General features: G+C 41.1%; 1 protein-coding gene across 1 annotated transcript in view; it reads right to left on the reverse strand.

The window, feature by feature from the left end:
* LOC309563088 (caspase-7-like) overlaps window positions 1-7,773 on the reverse strand; it is an 80,543-nt gene extending 72,770 nt beyond the window's left edge. Inside the window, exon 1 of the mRNA XM_082267400.1 lies at window positions 7,700-7,773. Coding sequence (XP_082123526.1) covers window positions 7,700-7,758 — 59 coding nt within the window. The 5' untranslated portion in view covers window positions 7,759-7,773. The remainder of the gene's footprint in view (window positions 1-7,699) is intronic.
* Between the last annotated feature and the right edge of the window lie 8,904 nt (window positions 7,774-16,677).

Here is a 16,677-nt window from a genome sequence, read left to right on the forward strand (position 1 = left end):
ATCTAGCCTCCTTCTTATTTAAGATTCCCAAGTCTTCTCCTTTTTGCACGTATTTATGTAACGTTTTTTCAAAATCTTGTTTTGGGTTTCTTCTTAGCTTGATGTAGGTATCTTCTATATTGAGGAGATTCTCCATCTCCTCCTCGTAATCTTTTTTATTTAAGATTACAAGTCCTCCTCCTTTGTCCGCTGGCCTTATTATCACTCCTTTTCTTTTTTCCAATTTCCTAATGGTGTCCCATGTATTTTTCTCTTTTCTATTTTGGATCCTTAATGCTCTTATATCTGCTTCCACCATTCGTTTAAATACCTCCAAATTCTCATTCTGAGGGTTTTTGGGGTTAAACTTGGAGCGATTCTTTAATGACGTTTGCTTATACTCTTTGTATATGGGCCTTTGTATCTGCTTTTGTTTCAGAGTGAAATGTTTCTTTATATTTAATTTTCTGACATATTTATTTAGGTCTATGTAGGCCTCAAACTTGTCCATAGCGCTGGTATACATTCCTTTTTTCTATATCTGTCATGGTAACCCCATCACATACCCCGGCAGCAATGGAGATATTCAAGTATATGAATTCAAGGTCTGTAAATTTGGAGGCTATCTTTGACCAGGAGGTGGTCATTAGCAGACAAGATATGGATAGCTCGTTCAAACAGCTGAAACACAATATGGAGAAACAGCTGAGGGTTTGGTGGGACATAGCCACCTTAGAAAAATATACAAGAGAAAAAATAACCCCTAGGAGATTAAGATGGGACCTTGCACCCAATGATAACATCAATGACCCACTTTATATGGATGACTGGTTCACATTTTTTAATAAATGTGAAAAAGATTTACTCCTGATGATTATAAAAAGGAGACAGTTAAAACTTAAGAAAGTGGAAGGGGTTATTATCAGTCTGAAAGAGCAACTAGCACCATTCGCAGACACAAGGGAATATAAGGATAAAGAAAAAGCATTACAAGAAGGAATAGAAAAATATGACAAGTTGATACAAGGAAAGAAACAAAAGAAATACAAAAGGGATGTTTTGGATTACAAAAATAATGAAGTTTATAGATGGCAATCAGATGAAGTATATGGTGTACAATCAACACAAGCAGACCCAGTGAGTACCCCCTCAAGAGAAGTCAGTGAAGACCGAGAAGAGGATGATACTTGGATGGAAGTCGGGGCACAAGAAGACACACCAAGAGGAAATACCCGAGGATATACAGAGGCCAGACCACAAAGAGGTACATCCAGGCCCAACACACAGCACCAGGGGCTCAGAACACCTAGAAATGGAAATGGATATTGGAACTCACAAAATAGAACTCCAATCAATAATCATAATGGGTATGGAGGTAGGACACCCGTTAATTATTATGGGTATGAGTCCTACAACAGATTTGCTCCGTTAGAACATTACACGGAACCCACCTATGACAATCGAGGACCACCACCTCCCCCTAGGAGGGGTTTTTTTCAACAAGGCAGCAGAGGGAGACCCCCACGAGGGAGAGGAGGCCCACGCAGACCATGGGGTCACTGGCAACAGAACTGGCATCGGGCACCACCCCGAGGGGATCAATGGATGGAACAGCGACAACAAGGAGAACACCGTGGAAACAGGGAGGACATAACTCGACATCAAGAAAGAGACAGAAACGAAAACCACGAGGAACACGAGGAGGAAAGAAACGACAGAAAAAGGAGAAGAAGGCAATAGGGAAAGGCATCTATAATCTGAGTGACATACAATTTGAAGAGGAGGAGTTAAAAGTTTTGGATTTAGGCCTGAAATATGCCCCAGGAAAAAACTTAGACAAGTTTGAGGCCTACATAGACCTAAATAAATATGTCAGAAAATTAAATATAAAGAAACATTTCACTCTGAAACAAAAGCAGATACAAAGGCCCATATACAAAGAGTATAAGCAAACGTCATTAAAGAATCGCTCCAAGTTTAACCCCAAAAACCCTCAGAATGAGAATTTGGAGGTATTTAAACGAATGGTGGAAGCAGATATAAGAGCATTAAGGATCCAAAATAGAAAAGAGAAAAATACATGGGACACCATTAGGAAATTGGAAAAAAGAAAAGGAGTGATAATAAGGCCAGCGGACAAAGGAGGAGGACTTGTAATCTTAAATAAAAAAGATTACGAGGAGGAGATGGAGAATCTCCTCAATATAGAAGATACCTACATCAAGCTAAGAAGAAACCCAAAACAAGATTTTGAAAAAACTTTACATAAATACGTGCAAAAAGGAGAAGACTTGGGAATCTTAAATAAGAAGGAGGCTAGATACATTTGCTTGGAAAAACCAAAAACCCCAGTCATATACTATATTCCAAAAATACATAAAGATGACAAGAAGCCACCAGGCCGCCCCATTGTAAGTGGCATTAATTCTGTGCATTCGAGGCTAGGGGAATATTTAGACCAGTTCCTACAGCCTCTAGTCCCAGTAGGTAAATCCTATCTGAGGGATAGCAAACAACTGCTAGCGGAAATCAAAGATCTGGAAATAGAGGAGAGTGACATCTTGGTTACTATCGATGTAAACTCCCTCTATACTAATATTAAACAAAAAGATGGTCTACAAGCGGTAGATTGGGCCCTGCACACCCACACAGACATGAAGGAGACGCAGATTGGATACATACTGGAAGGATTGAAAACAGCGATGGAATCAAATTACTTTTGGTACAAGGGCAATTATTTTGTCCAGAAGAAAGGAGTAGCTATGGGGGCTAAGTATGCCCCCAGTGTGGCAAACGTGTTTATGCAGAAGTGGGAGGAGGAGCAAGTTTTTAGCATACCAAGGAATAATTTGAAGTATTACCGTCGATATATCGATGATATTATCATCGTATGGAAGGGAAGTGAGGAATCCTTGCAGGAATTCTTTGACGAAATCAATATGAATATATATGGCATCACTTTTTCAGGAAATTTTCACCATGAACACATTGCCTTTCTGGATCTGGAATTAACAAAAAAGGAAGGAAGATTAAGCAGTAAAACGTATTTCAAAAAAACCGATCGAAACGGATATATTCCAAAAAGCAGCTGCCACCATCCCAAGTGGCTAGGGAACATTCCCAAAGGGCAACTGATGAGAATCAGAAGGAATTGCAGCGATATAAGAGACTTTGAAACACAGGCAGAATTATTGATTGGCAGGTTTGTGGAAAAAGGATACAAAAGAAGTGAATTAATTAACATCAAGAAAATAGTAGAAAGAATGAACAGAGAAGACCTGATAAAGGATGTGCCAAATAAAACCAGCGGAAATAAAAACACTGAATTTGCATTTCTAACTGGATACAATACTCAGCATAAGGCCTTAGAGAAAATTGTGAGAAAACACTGGCCTATCTTACAAGCAGATGCAACACTTAGAGACATCCTCCCTGCAAAACCCACTTTCATATATAGAAAAGCACCAAACCTAAGAAACCGGCTGGTGCACAACGTTGTGGATCCTCCTAAGCAAATAAATCTTCCAACCAGCCTAAAGGGTTTCTTCAGATGTGGAAAATGCCTCCCATGCAAAACATCTAAGGAAAAGAAAAGGAAAACAACTTCTTTTATGGCACAAAGCACAGGAAAAATGTATGAGATAAAGGAAACCATCACTTGCACGAGCACTCACGTCACTTATGTGGTGGAGTGCCCCTGTAAATTACAGTATGTAGGCCGCACCACCAGACCCCTATTTGTCCGCATTAGGGAGCACGTAAAGAATATCAGAAAAGGGTTTGAGAAACATAGTCTGTCACGACACTTCAAGTTCCATCATTCCCAAGACCCCACCGTAATGATTTTTTACGCTATCGACAAAATCAAAAACAACTGGAGAGGAAGTAACAAGAAAATAGATGTGTCAAGGAACGAAACGAAGTGGATATATCAGATGCAGACCCTCCAACCTAAAGGCTTGAACATCGACATAGACTTGAACTGTTTTATTACTGATTTTTAACTTTTAAATTTTTAAGCCTGTGGCCTCCTTTTTTGGGTCCCCCCTTTGTTGGATCCTCCTTTGACCTTTTATAGTCCTCCTTTTTAGTCCTTCTCCTTTTTACCCCCCTTTTATCCTTAATTTTTGTTATAAACCTCCTTATAGGCCCTCAATCTGCATGGGGGTTTTTTGAGGTTTTGAGGTTTTTAAGGATTTTAAGGGTTTTTAAGGATTTTTAAGGATTTTTAAGGAATTGTTTAGGAAATAGTCCTCCTTTGTATGGAAATTCATGAATCACAGCCTCTTGTCTTCTAAAGATACAGTTCTAAGGACATAATTTTGAGTATATATATAATCCTTTCCCCTGTATACACATTTTTTATACATACCTTCCCATTTTTATCATTTTTACCTATTTATCGTATATGGTCCCCTATATAACATTTATTGGGTCCTCTGGAAAAACTTGGATCTATAATGGATTTTTATTACATACCTGTTCAGAACAACAAAGTCTACAAAGACACGGACTTACAGCACAGCGGATGGACTTACTGAGGAATTGCCTTTTAAAAGATTAATCTTGTTTTAAAAAAAACAAAAAAAAAATTTTTTAAAAAACAAAAATATTTTTCAGCACGATTTCTATCTCACCGATTAGATTGGTATATGTATGGGCACCTTCTTTATAGTCTAGCACTATTTTGCGTAGACACATGGGCCCACGAGCTTATAATATATCAAGTACAATTAACACACACCACTGGATCACAATGTCACCACAATAAAATTATTTTGAGTATTTTTATTTGTATCACAGCACCACTGGGTATCGGCTCACTGCCGATCAAACCAGACACATCACTTTTAGCACATTTCATTTTATCAAACTTTTAATTTCATTTTAACTACCAATAGTCATTTATGTTTAGTCGTACTGGTTGTTTTAATAAAGATTATTGTTTTATAAGTACGGCAAACACAGCATGAAGGGAGTTCACATGATGAGTAAATATTATTTAGGCTATGGGATAGGTATACCAAGATGGCCGCCGTGTTCGGTCGCAAAGTAGGTACACCAAGATGGCGCCATCCCAGCCTATAAAAAGACCGGGAGTAGAGATGGACGGCACGCTCCAGATGACGTCGTATGACGAAACGCGTAGGGCGTGGTTCACGTACGTCTATACGTCACTTCCGGGAACGGTGGTTTGAGCCGGTGGAACGCGGAAGCGGTCCGGCAAACACCTCTCCAAGCTGATAGTGAACTCCCTAACTGTGAGTGGATGCTACGTTTGTTTGTCTGAACATAACATATGCTACGCAATGGAGGCTTATCCTTTATTTTAGTGACCGAAGAAGTGTCGAGGTATCGGCCAAAAGAGTGTGGTAAGCAGCGGTGTTTTCGGTGAATCACCTACCGACACCATACTTTGTTTGATTTTTTAATCACTACACGGGGTTTTGGCAATATCAGCACTTGGCACTTTATTTGCATAAGTATATGCATAACATATGATGTTTACAGTATGGTATATAAGGCACAGCCCATAAACAGCACGTAGCACTTTATATATTTATATTCATTGCGTGCACCTTTAGCACTATATGCACTTTCTATTTTGCACATGCACGTTTTATAAGTGGTAGCGCCGGTCCCAACATTTTTTGCAATTCTTTCTATCCCTTGTAATAGGATTAGTGAATGACAGGTCCACTTTAGAGGGAGATCTGGGGTCAATAAGACTAGAAAGCCTGAAAAAAAAAAAAACTATCTCCGCTGAATACAGAGATTTCGGCAGTATTGAAACTGCCAGGCCGGGCATGACATCATCACGTCGCGCCCGGGCCTCTGAGAGTCATAGAGACTGCCGGGGACCATCTGGTCTTCGCAGTCTCTATGGTACACTTCCGCCCGGCAGCCAATTCCTTCTCCAGCTCGCCGATCGTACGGGCGAGCCAGTAGAAGCACCAGAGGGCGACGGGAGGGGGGGGATGTCCCCTCCCGCCGCCTGTAAGAACGATCAAGCGGCTGTTCTGCCGCTATGATTGTTCTTATGGTGTAGGAAAAAAATTATATCTGAATGATGCCTGCAGCTGCAGGCATCATTCAGATATCCCCACTTAAACCCCACAACGTCATATGACGTCCAACCAGGGGGAAGTGACAAATCAGCGCACATCAGTAAAGGAGAAAAATTGCCTGTTTTGCAAAATTTTATAACAAGCTATGCTATGAACATTTTTTTTTTAATTTTTAATTTTTGTTCTTGATTTGTTTATTTAGCAAAAAATAAAAAACCCAGTGATAATTAAATACCACCAAAAGAAAGCTCTATTTGTGTAAAAAGAAAAAATTATACAAATTTAGTTTGGGTACAGTGTTGCATGACAGCGCAATTGTCATTCAAAGTGTGACAGCACTGAAAGCTGAAAATTGGCCTGGGCAGGAAGGGGGTGAAAGTGTCCAGTAGACAAGTGGTTAACCCATTTTACCTCTTTATTAGCACTAAAAACTGACACTGACATTGACACTCCACTGTATCCATTTCACTGGAACTCACATGAGATAAAATACTGCATGGTTTCATGAGATAAATACCGCACATTTTGATGAAGTAGCTTTTTTTTGAAATTGGAAACATTTTTTTGAAAAACAATATGAGCTATTTTATCGCAAATTTTAAAGAGGAAAGTACCCCTTCGTGAATGGAGCCCTCTGAAAACTATGGGAGGCATAAGCTCCTGCTACTATCAGTCAAACATCTGTGGGGAAGGAGAGGAGGCAAGGCTTGCCAGTGCTGTGTGTGTCTATAGATGCACACAGCCCAGCTCGGGAGCGCAAATGCATGGGTGCCCCAATAGCAAATGGCTTGATAAGGGGACACTTAGAGGAAGAAGAAGTAGAGCAGTGTGGTGGGGGGACTTCAAGAGGAGGAAGTAAGGAACTGCTCTGTGCAATATCGATGCACGGAGCAGGTAAGTATTAACTTTTTTTAAATTTAATTTAAAAAAACATTAATGTCACTTTATATGGCGATGACCAAAAGCAGATGAAAAGCATGTCGGAGCTATGCATAGCCAGAAATGTGATACAGGCATAAGCAGTCTAAGCCTGTGTAAGTAGAATGCTATAGTTTGTTGTATTTTCACTGCTCCTATATATAAGTAAACCTCATGCCCAGACTGCAGTGATGTCGTTTTGCACATGCAATTATTCCACTTAACGCAATCAGTCTGAGATTTGAGCTTGTATGTTAGACAACTCCTCAAAGCTGAAAGACACCTGCAGTATGAAGGCACTTAGATATTTAACCCCTCTCAATTGTCAGCCACTGGTTGCATCAGGGCCCGTCTGAGGTCTCTTGAGAGGAGTACCAAGGAGGGTGCTGTGATGTTTTTATCTACTGTATGTATACCACCTTCCCAGCCCCTTTCACTAGCCATGATCTGCCTGCATAACATAGGAAAGCACAGAGAACCAGTGATTACATTACTAGATCTAACATATGGTATGTAAAGAAAACAGAAAGGTTTTCTCTACAAATATAATTAGCTTGTTACATAGGGAAATGGTTCATTGAAGCTTCATATGACAAGTGGTTGACAGGTGGAGCAGGGGACAAAGAGGTAGATTATTAGCATGTGGATATGGGGTGAAATAGGAACCAGGAAAGGCAAAATAATATACAGAATAAAATTCAACTTTAAACATATTGCTATAAGTACATATTTACCTGCTGGAATCAGAAGGCTTTGTCACATTCTGGAGATATTGCCCCTCTTGCTCTGCCATATCAGACACTGCTTGAGTTCCAGGTGTCTAAATAATAATGAATAACTGAGAAAATTAGAGGGAGTGTTAAAGGTGAGCTGTACCAAAAGTGAAAGCACGTCAAATAGGTAATTGCGAAAGCTACAACAAATCTGTGAACTTTGAGTTACAGCATTCCATGGAACCATGTATTGGACAAACAACAAACATTCTTTTGTAAAATACTCATGTATACGTGGCAACAGACAACTCTAACGACATTTATGTCCCAAACAAACATTTGGTGTGAATGTAGAGTTGTAAACTGATAAGCCATAACTTTATGCCCCCGCACCTAATATTGAGTAATGGGCCATACACACTATAAGATTTTCTGAAGACTTTTTTCTTTAGACTTACCAAAACCATATAATATGAGGTCAAACCTAAACACTTTCAATTTGTATGCAATCTGGCAGGCCCTTGCACTATATAGAAAAGGTAAATCTGAAGGAAAAAGTCTTCAGAAAATCTTATAGTGTGTATGGTCCATTAGTCCTCCTTTTTGCTGCCAACAACAACCCTGACCCATTGAGGCATGGAAGCCACTGGACCTCTGAAGGTATGTTGGGGTATTTAATACCAAGTCGTCAGTAGCAGATCCTTCAAGTCCTGTAAGTTGCAAAGTGGGGCCTCCATAGATCTGACTTGTTTTTCCAGCACATCCCACAGATGCTCGATGGATTTAAATCTAAAGGCCAAGTGAACACCTCAAACTTGTTTATTGTGTTCCCCAAACTATTCTTGAACCATTTTTGCCGTGTAACTAGGTATATTATCCTGCTGATGGAGGCCACTGTCATCAGAGAATACTGTTTCCATGAAAGAGTGTACTTGGTCAGCAACAATGTTTAGATAGGTGGTATGTGTCAAAGTAACATTTACATGAATGGCAGGACCCAAGGTTTCCGGACAGAACATTGCCCAAAGTATCTGCCTCTGCCAGCTTGTCTTCTTTCCATAGTGCATCTTGGTGACATCTCTTCCACGGGTAAGCAACACACACTCACCCAGCAATGCACATCATTTTAAAAGAAAACATGATTTAGCAAACTAAGCCATCTTCTTCCCTTGCTTTGTGGTCCAATTCTGATTGGCTCACCTGCCCATTGTAGCAGCTTTTAACTATGGACACAGGTTAGCATGGGCACTCTGACTGCTCTGCAGCTATGCAGCCCTTTAACCACTTCTATACAGTGCACTTTCACCCCCTTCCTGCCCAGGCCAATTTTCAGCTTTCAGCACTGTCACAATTTGAATGACAATTGCGCGATCATGCTACACTGTACCCATATAAAAATGTTATCATTTTTTTCACACAAATAGAGCTTTCTATCGGTGGTATGTAATCACCGCTGTTTTTTTTTTATTTCTTACAAAAAAAAAGAAAAAAGACAGAAAATTTTGAAAATAAATAATTTTTCTCCTTCACTGATGTGCTGAGGTGGCGCTGATGGGCACTGATAGGCTGCACTGATGGGCACTGATGAGGTGGCACTTATGTGCACTAATGAGATGGCACTGATGACGAGGTACTAATATTCCTCACTGATGGGCACTGATAGGCAGCACTGATGAGCACTGACAGGCGGCACTGATGGGTGGCACTGATGGGCACTGACGGGAGGCATTGATGAGCACTGATGGCCGGCACTGATGGGCAGCATCATCAGTGCCCACAATCAGTGCCCATAGTGCTGCCAATCAGTGCCTAGATGAGCAGGCACTGATGGGCACTATGGGCACTGATGGTGGGCACTGATTGGCACTTGATTTCACTTTTGTGTAATCAGGGCACTGATGGTCAGTGCCCTGATTACATGTCTTTGTCTCCCCTATGAGGAGGAGCCGCTGATCGGCTCTCCTCGCCTTACACTCTGACAGTGTGAGGCGAGGAGAGCCGAAAAACGGCACTTCCTCATTCACATGTGACCGGCTGTGATTGGACACAGCCTATCACATGGGTAAAGAGTCACGGCCCCTGCGGGAGAGAGGCAGTTCTGGGGCGCCGTCATATGACGGTGTTTTTTAAAAACTCATATTCATATATTTTATTCATATTAATGATATTATTGTAAATTGTATACTTTTATATCGGTGGTGAAAAGTGTGGAGATATGGGAGAGACACCCACGACAGCCGGCTCTTGCCTGTCCTTTTAGACTATTGTTCTTTATTTAATTTTTACATTCATATTTTATGCTGAGCGTTATATATCCTATACATGATTTTATATTCAGACATTACGCGATTTGTTCTTATTATGGGGAAATGCTGAGCGTCCACGCTGTTTATCTATAGAGGAATGTGGCTACAATAAGATGGCGCTGACCGATCATATATACAGTAAGTCTATGTACAATCCACCGTCCAATCATATCCCCCTGAGGAAGACACGTGGTCCCTGTGTCGTCACGCGTAGGGGAGGGGCAAGGACGGACGGAGCGATACACCGCTGTTTGGTGAGGCTGTCAGCTATCAGCGCATGCTGTGGTTACCAGGCGGCACTGAACGGTCTCTCCCACTATACCACCACAATTTCCACCACTTCTTGATGTGATTGTCTAAGTGCATGATATGCACCTACGAATGTGAGTGAGACCTATCTATCTTTTATTCAATAAAGACCGTTTTTTAAGGATTTCATGCACTATTGCAAGTCTTTCTATTTTTATATTATGCTGCATTGGGTGACACCACAAGCCAGATATCAGTACTGTGGATGAGAGGAGTCCTATGGATATGGATGGATGATCTATAGGATCTATTAACCCATGTGTTCTTTATAAAGATCTGAGATATCAGTACTGTGGATGAGAGGAGTCCTAAGGATATGGATGGATGATCTATAGGATCTATTAACCCATGCGTTTTTTATAAAGATCTGAGGTGAGCACCCATTCACAAGGGGGTGCACGGTTGGCTGTCCACTGTGACACTCTGGTCACTCTTCTTTGGGAGCACAGATCACTTTAGGAGTGTTTGGACTATACTTATTTATTATTCTTCAGCTCGGCTATACACTTTTTTACACTGGGCTCTATTTATCTTTATATCTTTTCCTCTTTTATGGAATCATATTAATTTATTGGCACTATTGGCACTTTATTGTTATATAACATTCACGGTTTTTGGACTTTAATATTTATTGCACATAGTGCAGTATATATTTGCGCAGCACTGTTTATTTATTTCAAGTATTCACACTGTTATGAGAAGTGGAGTGTCTGCAGCAGATAGCCCATTGATCTAGAACCTCAAGGTTGCTCACAGGACCTATTTCCTTTTACTATAGGGGTTATAACCCTCCCTTACTCTGTCCAAAATGAAAAAAAAGAGTCACACAGAAAAAACATATGACGATGCCTGAAAAGTTGCAGGAGCTTCTTTGACCCATTTGGTGCACATATAGCGCACATTCAAGTGAATTGGCTGCTCTATACACAATGTGTGGTAACATGCTAAAATTAGGCAAAAAAAAAAGATAGGAAGTGTAAAAGGGAGCTTAAAGTGTTTGTAAACCCTTACATATATACCCAGCAAAGTAAATGGCATCAGATGATACACAGAGATGAAACAAATCCTCCTACAGAAGTTGTACCTGTCTAACTGCAGTCTTCTCTTCTCTACATCCGTTTAAAGTGCTCAATTTGTAAAGCTCTTCTGAGAGTTCAGAAAAAGGGGGAGGAGAGCTGAAATTACAATCTGCAGAGATCAGTGAAGAGAGCAGAGCTGATTGGAGAGAAGAGACACACCTCCTTCACAGAGCTCACAGGAACAGAGCTGAGGCTGTCAGTCTGCTGGAGGTCCCTCCCCTGTCACCATTTTTCTCTTGGTGTCAGGAAAACTTGTCAGAAGGGTTTCATGCTGGAACAAGGTAGCAGATGGAAATTACACTTAGTGCTCACAATTGATACAAGTACACACTGTAGAAGGATATGCTTTGTTCAATTTTTATGTTTGAGGTTTACAACCACTTTAAAGTGATTTTATGGTCAAAATATAAAAGGTCAGAACGTTGTATTTTAAAGATTTCTAGCCTACTCCTATTAGTCTGAACAATCTTAAAGTTTGTAAGCCTACTTTGTGAAGATCCCCACACATTTGTTTTCTTCAATTTCATGATAAATGTTCACGATGCCCTTTTAGTAGGCACTGCTGTGTCACACATTTCAGAGAGCCTGCCTTCTGAACTACAGAGGTGCTGCAAGGGGGAGTTGTCTTGTTTTGGCCTCCCTCTCTTATAAAGCCATTCACAAAACAGACAGTCCCAGGCTGCATTTTGTGAATGGCCAGGAGGAAAGGAACTACTGACATATCCCCCCCCCCACCCCACACCCCCAGCTGCTCCTAACTACCTATTTGCTTCCATGTTCACCTGCTTTCACAGGAAAAACTGAGGTCAGCGGAGCCATAGGCTACAGCCAGTCAAACTCCTGTAAGGAAAGAGCAAGCATGTACACATTTCCATTTGGTGCGAGACTGAACAAGAGCATGCAAGCATGGGTGCCTCCATAGTACCCACCTTGCTACAAGAGGTAGACACCCTAAGGGGGGGAGGAGCCTACATCATCAAAAGTTCAAGCTATTGTTGATTGTTATTGACTTAGCTTGGATCCAGTGTTTGACAAGAACTCCTGATATAACAATGGCATGTGGCAGAAATGTTCCCACCAGAAATGAAACGATGTTTAACCACTTTACCGCTGAGTACCGTAGTACTACTGCGGCAAAGTGGCTCTTGTAGGTCTGACGACGTAGACCTACGTCGCCAGACTCCTCCCCCTGTAGGCGGCGCTCGCGCGCCGCCGGAGGCGCGCTTCCGCTGTTTTCATTCACAGCGGGAGTCGGGCCAGGGGAGGAGCAGCGGCATACATTAACCCCTCCCTCTCCAATAAAATTAACCCCTTCCCTGCCAGTGTCATTTTTACAGTAACAGTGCATATTTATAGCACTGATTACTGCAGTAATGTCACTGGTACCCCCAAAAGTGTCAAAAATGTCAGTCAAGGGTCCGATCTGTCCGCCGCAATGTCGCAGTCCCGCAAAAAAATCGCAGATCGCCGCCATTACTCGTTAAAAAAAAAAACACCAAAAATGACATAAATCTTTCCCTTAGTTAGTAAACACAATAACTTTTGCGCAAACCAATCAAAATACGCTTATTGCGATTTTTTTTTTACCAAACATGGGTAGCAGAAAACAAATTGGCCAAAAATTTAAAAAAAAATTGGTTTTTACATCTTTTTTGGGGGGAATTTCATATAAAAAAATGTTAAAAATATTGTTATTTTTTCAAAATAAACGCTCTTTTTTTGTTTATAGCGCAAAAAGTAAAAATTGCACAGGTGATCAAACACCACCAAAAGAAAGCTCTGTTTGTGGGAAAAAAAGGACGTAAATTTTCGTTTGGGTACAGCGTTGCATGACCGCGCAATTGTCAGTTAAAGTCGCACAGAACCGAATCGCAAAAAGTGGCCCAGACGTAAGACAGCAAAATGCTCTAGTGGTAAAGTGGTTAACAAAACTAAAACAAATGTGTTTGTGCCTGGAAGAGTCACAAATCTGGCAATATATATATATATATATATCTATATCTATATCTATATAGATATATATATATATATATATATATATATATATATATATATTTATATATATATATATATTTTAGATTTTCACCACTGTGTGTCTTTGCAGACGTTTGAAAATTGCCCAAAGTGCTCCCTCCATCATAATCCAGGAGTACACTTACCAGAAGTGCATGCCTATCCAGCAACAGATTAGGCAAACACAGATAGCTTGTGTGATTCCAAACAAGATAGTGTTCACATTTGTACTTTAAAATACTCTTTCCACCTTCTGCTCCTCAGCTCCCCAGATGGATGTATAAATGCCTAAAGAAAACTCAGATAGTCTGATATCATTCACACAATGTTATTGAACACAATGAAAATATACTCGCTTAAAATTAACTAAATTAATAATCAGCGGAGAAAGAAATCAAGCATTCCCAATAGATCACTAGTTTGGCAAGTGATCTGCTAGCTGTCAGCATCGAAAATCCTTCTATCAACCATTCTATCAGCGCTCACTGCTATACCCCTTCTATCAGCGCTCACTGCTATACCCATTCTATCAGCGCTCACTGCTATACCCATTCTATCAGTGCTCACTGCTATACCCATTCTATCAGCACTCACTGCTATACCCATTCTATCAGCGCTCACTGCTATACCCATTCTATCAGCACTCACAGCTATGCGGACACAAACCAGTACTATTGCCCGGGTCAGGCTCCACCCCTACGTGTTTTGTCCATTTCAACTTTATCGAGGGGGATGGTTTGACACTGGAAAACCCTCTCTGATATACCCAAGCTTGATGGATCCCAGGAACTAGCACCCAGCAAGAGGCACAATATGGATTAAAACTATCCATAAAGATACTTTTATCCTTTGCTAATGTGCACAATTGTCACTAAAAAATAAACAACTATAATAATAGTGGCCAGTTTCCCATAATTAGACTACCATGTACCAGATACACAACACAATCCATCAAATAAACAGTAAACAAAAACATATGTACATTGGAATTATATTCCTTAAAACTAAAAAAATATATAATGAGTTATCAAAATACAAGTTTATTTACAATATTAAAAAAAACATAGAATTCAAATTAACCTACAATGTTAGTTCTATCAAATAAATATATATATTAAATCACAGAGCCTGATAGGAATTTACAAGCTCTAGTTCCCAATCACATCCACCACATTGTGACTGACAGCAGGCAGTGGACGGATCCTTTGCCAACAGCCTGCTATTGGCTATAGAATCCACTCACTGCCTGCCCTCAATCAAAAGGAGGGAGCAGACCTGATGTAGAAGCAGTGTTGCCAACCTACCAGATTGAAATTTACTGGCACGACGCCCAAAATTTACTGGCAGGGCCATGTTTTTACTGGTTAGTTACAAAATTACAGTTATAAGTTAAGTAGCTTAGGGACAGGACAGGAGGACAAGAAATTAGAATGGGAAGGCGCACACGCACATGAAATTGACTACAGCAGTGCGCAGCAGCACAGATGATGATGACATGTCCCTTCCTGAGTCACAGGGGCAGTCTCTCTCCACACAAGGGGATCCCTTCAGTCCACTCCAGTCCAAACACTTCCCGGCTTGTCTTGCTCCCGCCCCACAGATCCAGCCACTCAGCTCAATTCCCTTGCACCATGACATTGTAGGGGTCAGCCCCTTGAATGACTAAACTCCATACTATTGAGAAATTCCCACAGACTGTCATGCATCTTTCAGCCACCAGATGTCACTGTTGTTGTTAATGAGAATAAACCACAGTTGTTGGTGTTTTTTTAGTGAAGGGATCTTTTCTGGAAAGGAGGAGGAAAAAGGAAGTTCCTGGGACGGTGTGGTGTTCGTCTCTCTATGGCTGTGCTGAGCTGAGAAAAGGGACTGCATGCTGTGGCCTTGAGAGGGCATATAGACTGTATAATCCTGGGACAGAGCAACAGGATCTTGCCAGAGGAGACAGAACTGAACTGTGATACTACAGACAGCAGCTGAGAACCAGAGGAAGAGAGGAGAGAACATCCCAGAGCACCTTAAGCAAGTTACAGAGCAAGGGGCCAGACTGCAGTGACCTCCAAGTGACAGAACAAGATAAACTACTTGCAAAGAAACCCAGACCAGTGCATAAGAGACTGCAGCTACAGACAGCAAGGGACAGATCCAGAGACCTGACTACATCCACCATCACAGAGACTGAGATAAAGCAGCTGTACCTACAGAACTGTGAGTGTGCACCGGTGCTAATCTGTGGCAAGGCATAGAGCAGGTTTCTGTAGACAGAGCGTTGCAGCAACGTGTCCCGGTTAGCGGGAATCAGATAGGATCATATAACAGAGTAGCCTGTATTTCTGTGTGTGCGTTGGCGGGAGCGCCATTTTAAGTATCACGTTGCAGTTAACTTTGCTGTAAACCTATGAAGTCTGTTATTACTGTTAACATCATTCCCCGGCCATTATACTCTGTTGGTTAATAAAGCCGGTATCTGCTTCAGCCTCATTGTCTGCTGTACCGTACTTGAATTCTGCATTGCGGTCCCCTACTCCTCTGGCCGCTACAAGTTTTTTTTTTTTTTTTCACCGTATACATTTAGAATGGAGTTTAGTCATTCAAGGGGCTGACCCCCTACAACATCACAAGACATGCTCAGGCACTGCCTTTGCCAGACCTTCACCCCGCTGGTGCTGCCTGAACACACTGTAGCTGACACTTGGATGGTCTTGGCCAGCCTTGTACTGGAACAGCACATGCCCAGTTCTGACCCAAGTGTCGCAGCCATATTATTTACTGGCAAACTTTTTCGTTTACTGGCAGTAGAATAGTGCCCATTTTTTACTGGCTGCCAGTAAAAATACTGACGGCTTGCAACACTGTGTAGAAGTAGAGTCTCAGCTCCGCCCACTGTAGAATCACTGGTTGTTAGGAGGCTTTTGGCTACACAGCAGCAGTGCACAGAGAAAGGCACCCTGCCTGTCTCTGTAAACAAACTTAGAGTTGGTCTACATTATTTTTTAATTTAGTGCATTAATAACACCAATTTGTAAACATTATGCTTTTAAGAACTACATGAATCTGCTGCATGTTTCAATTAAGTTACAGTGCTTTTTGAAAGAAGTGGCAGAACTTTTAGAATCTGGCCATTTTAAAGGGCCATACTGCCAGAAAAGTGCCAATAGGGATTTCTTGAATTCTTCCAATTGTGTACAAGATAAACAGAGAAAAGATCTTGTTTTTTTTTTTTGTTGTAAATATGTCAGTTCTCTCACAGAATCCCAATTTTTCTAACTGTCCATGTTCACACACCCAATAC

Source organism: Pelophylax lessonae (assembly GCF_965119305.1).
Source record: "Pelophylax lessonae genome assembly, chromosome: 1".
Taxonomy (NCBI): domain Eukaryota; kingdom Metazoa; phylum Chordata; class Amphibia; order Anura; family Ranidae; genus Pelophylax; species Pelophylax lessonae.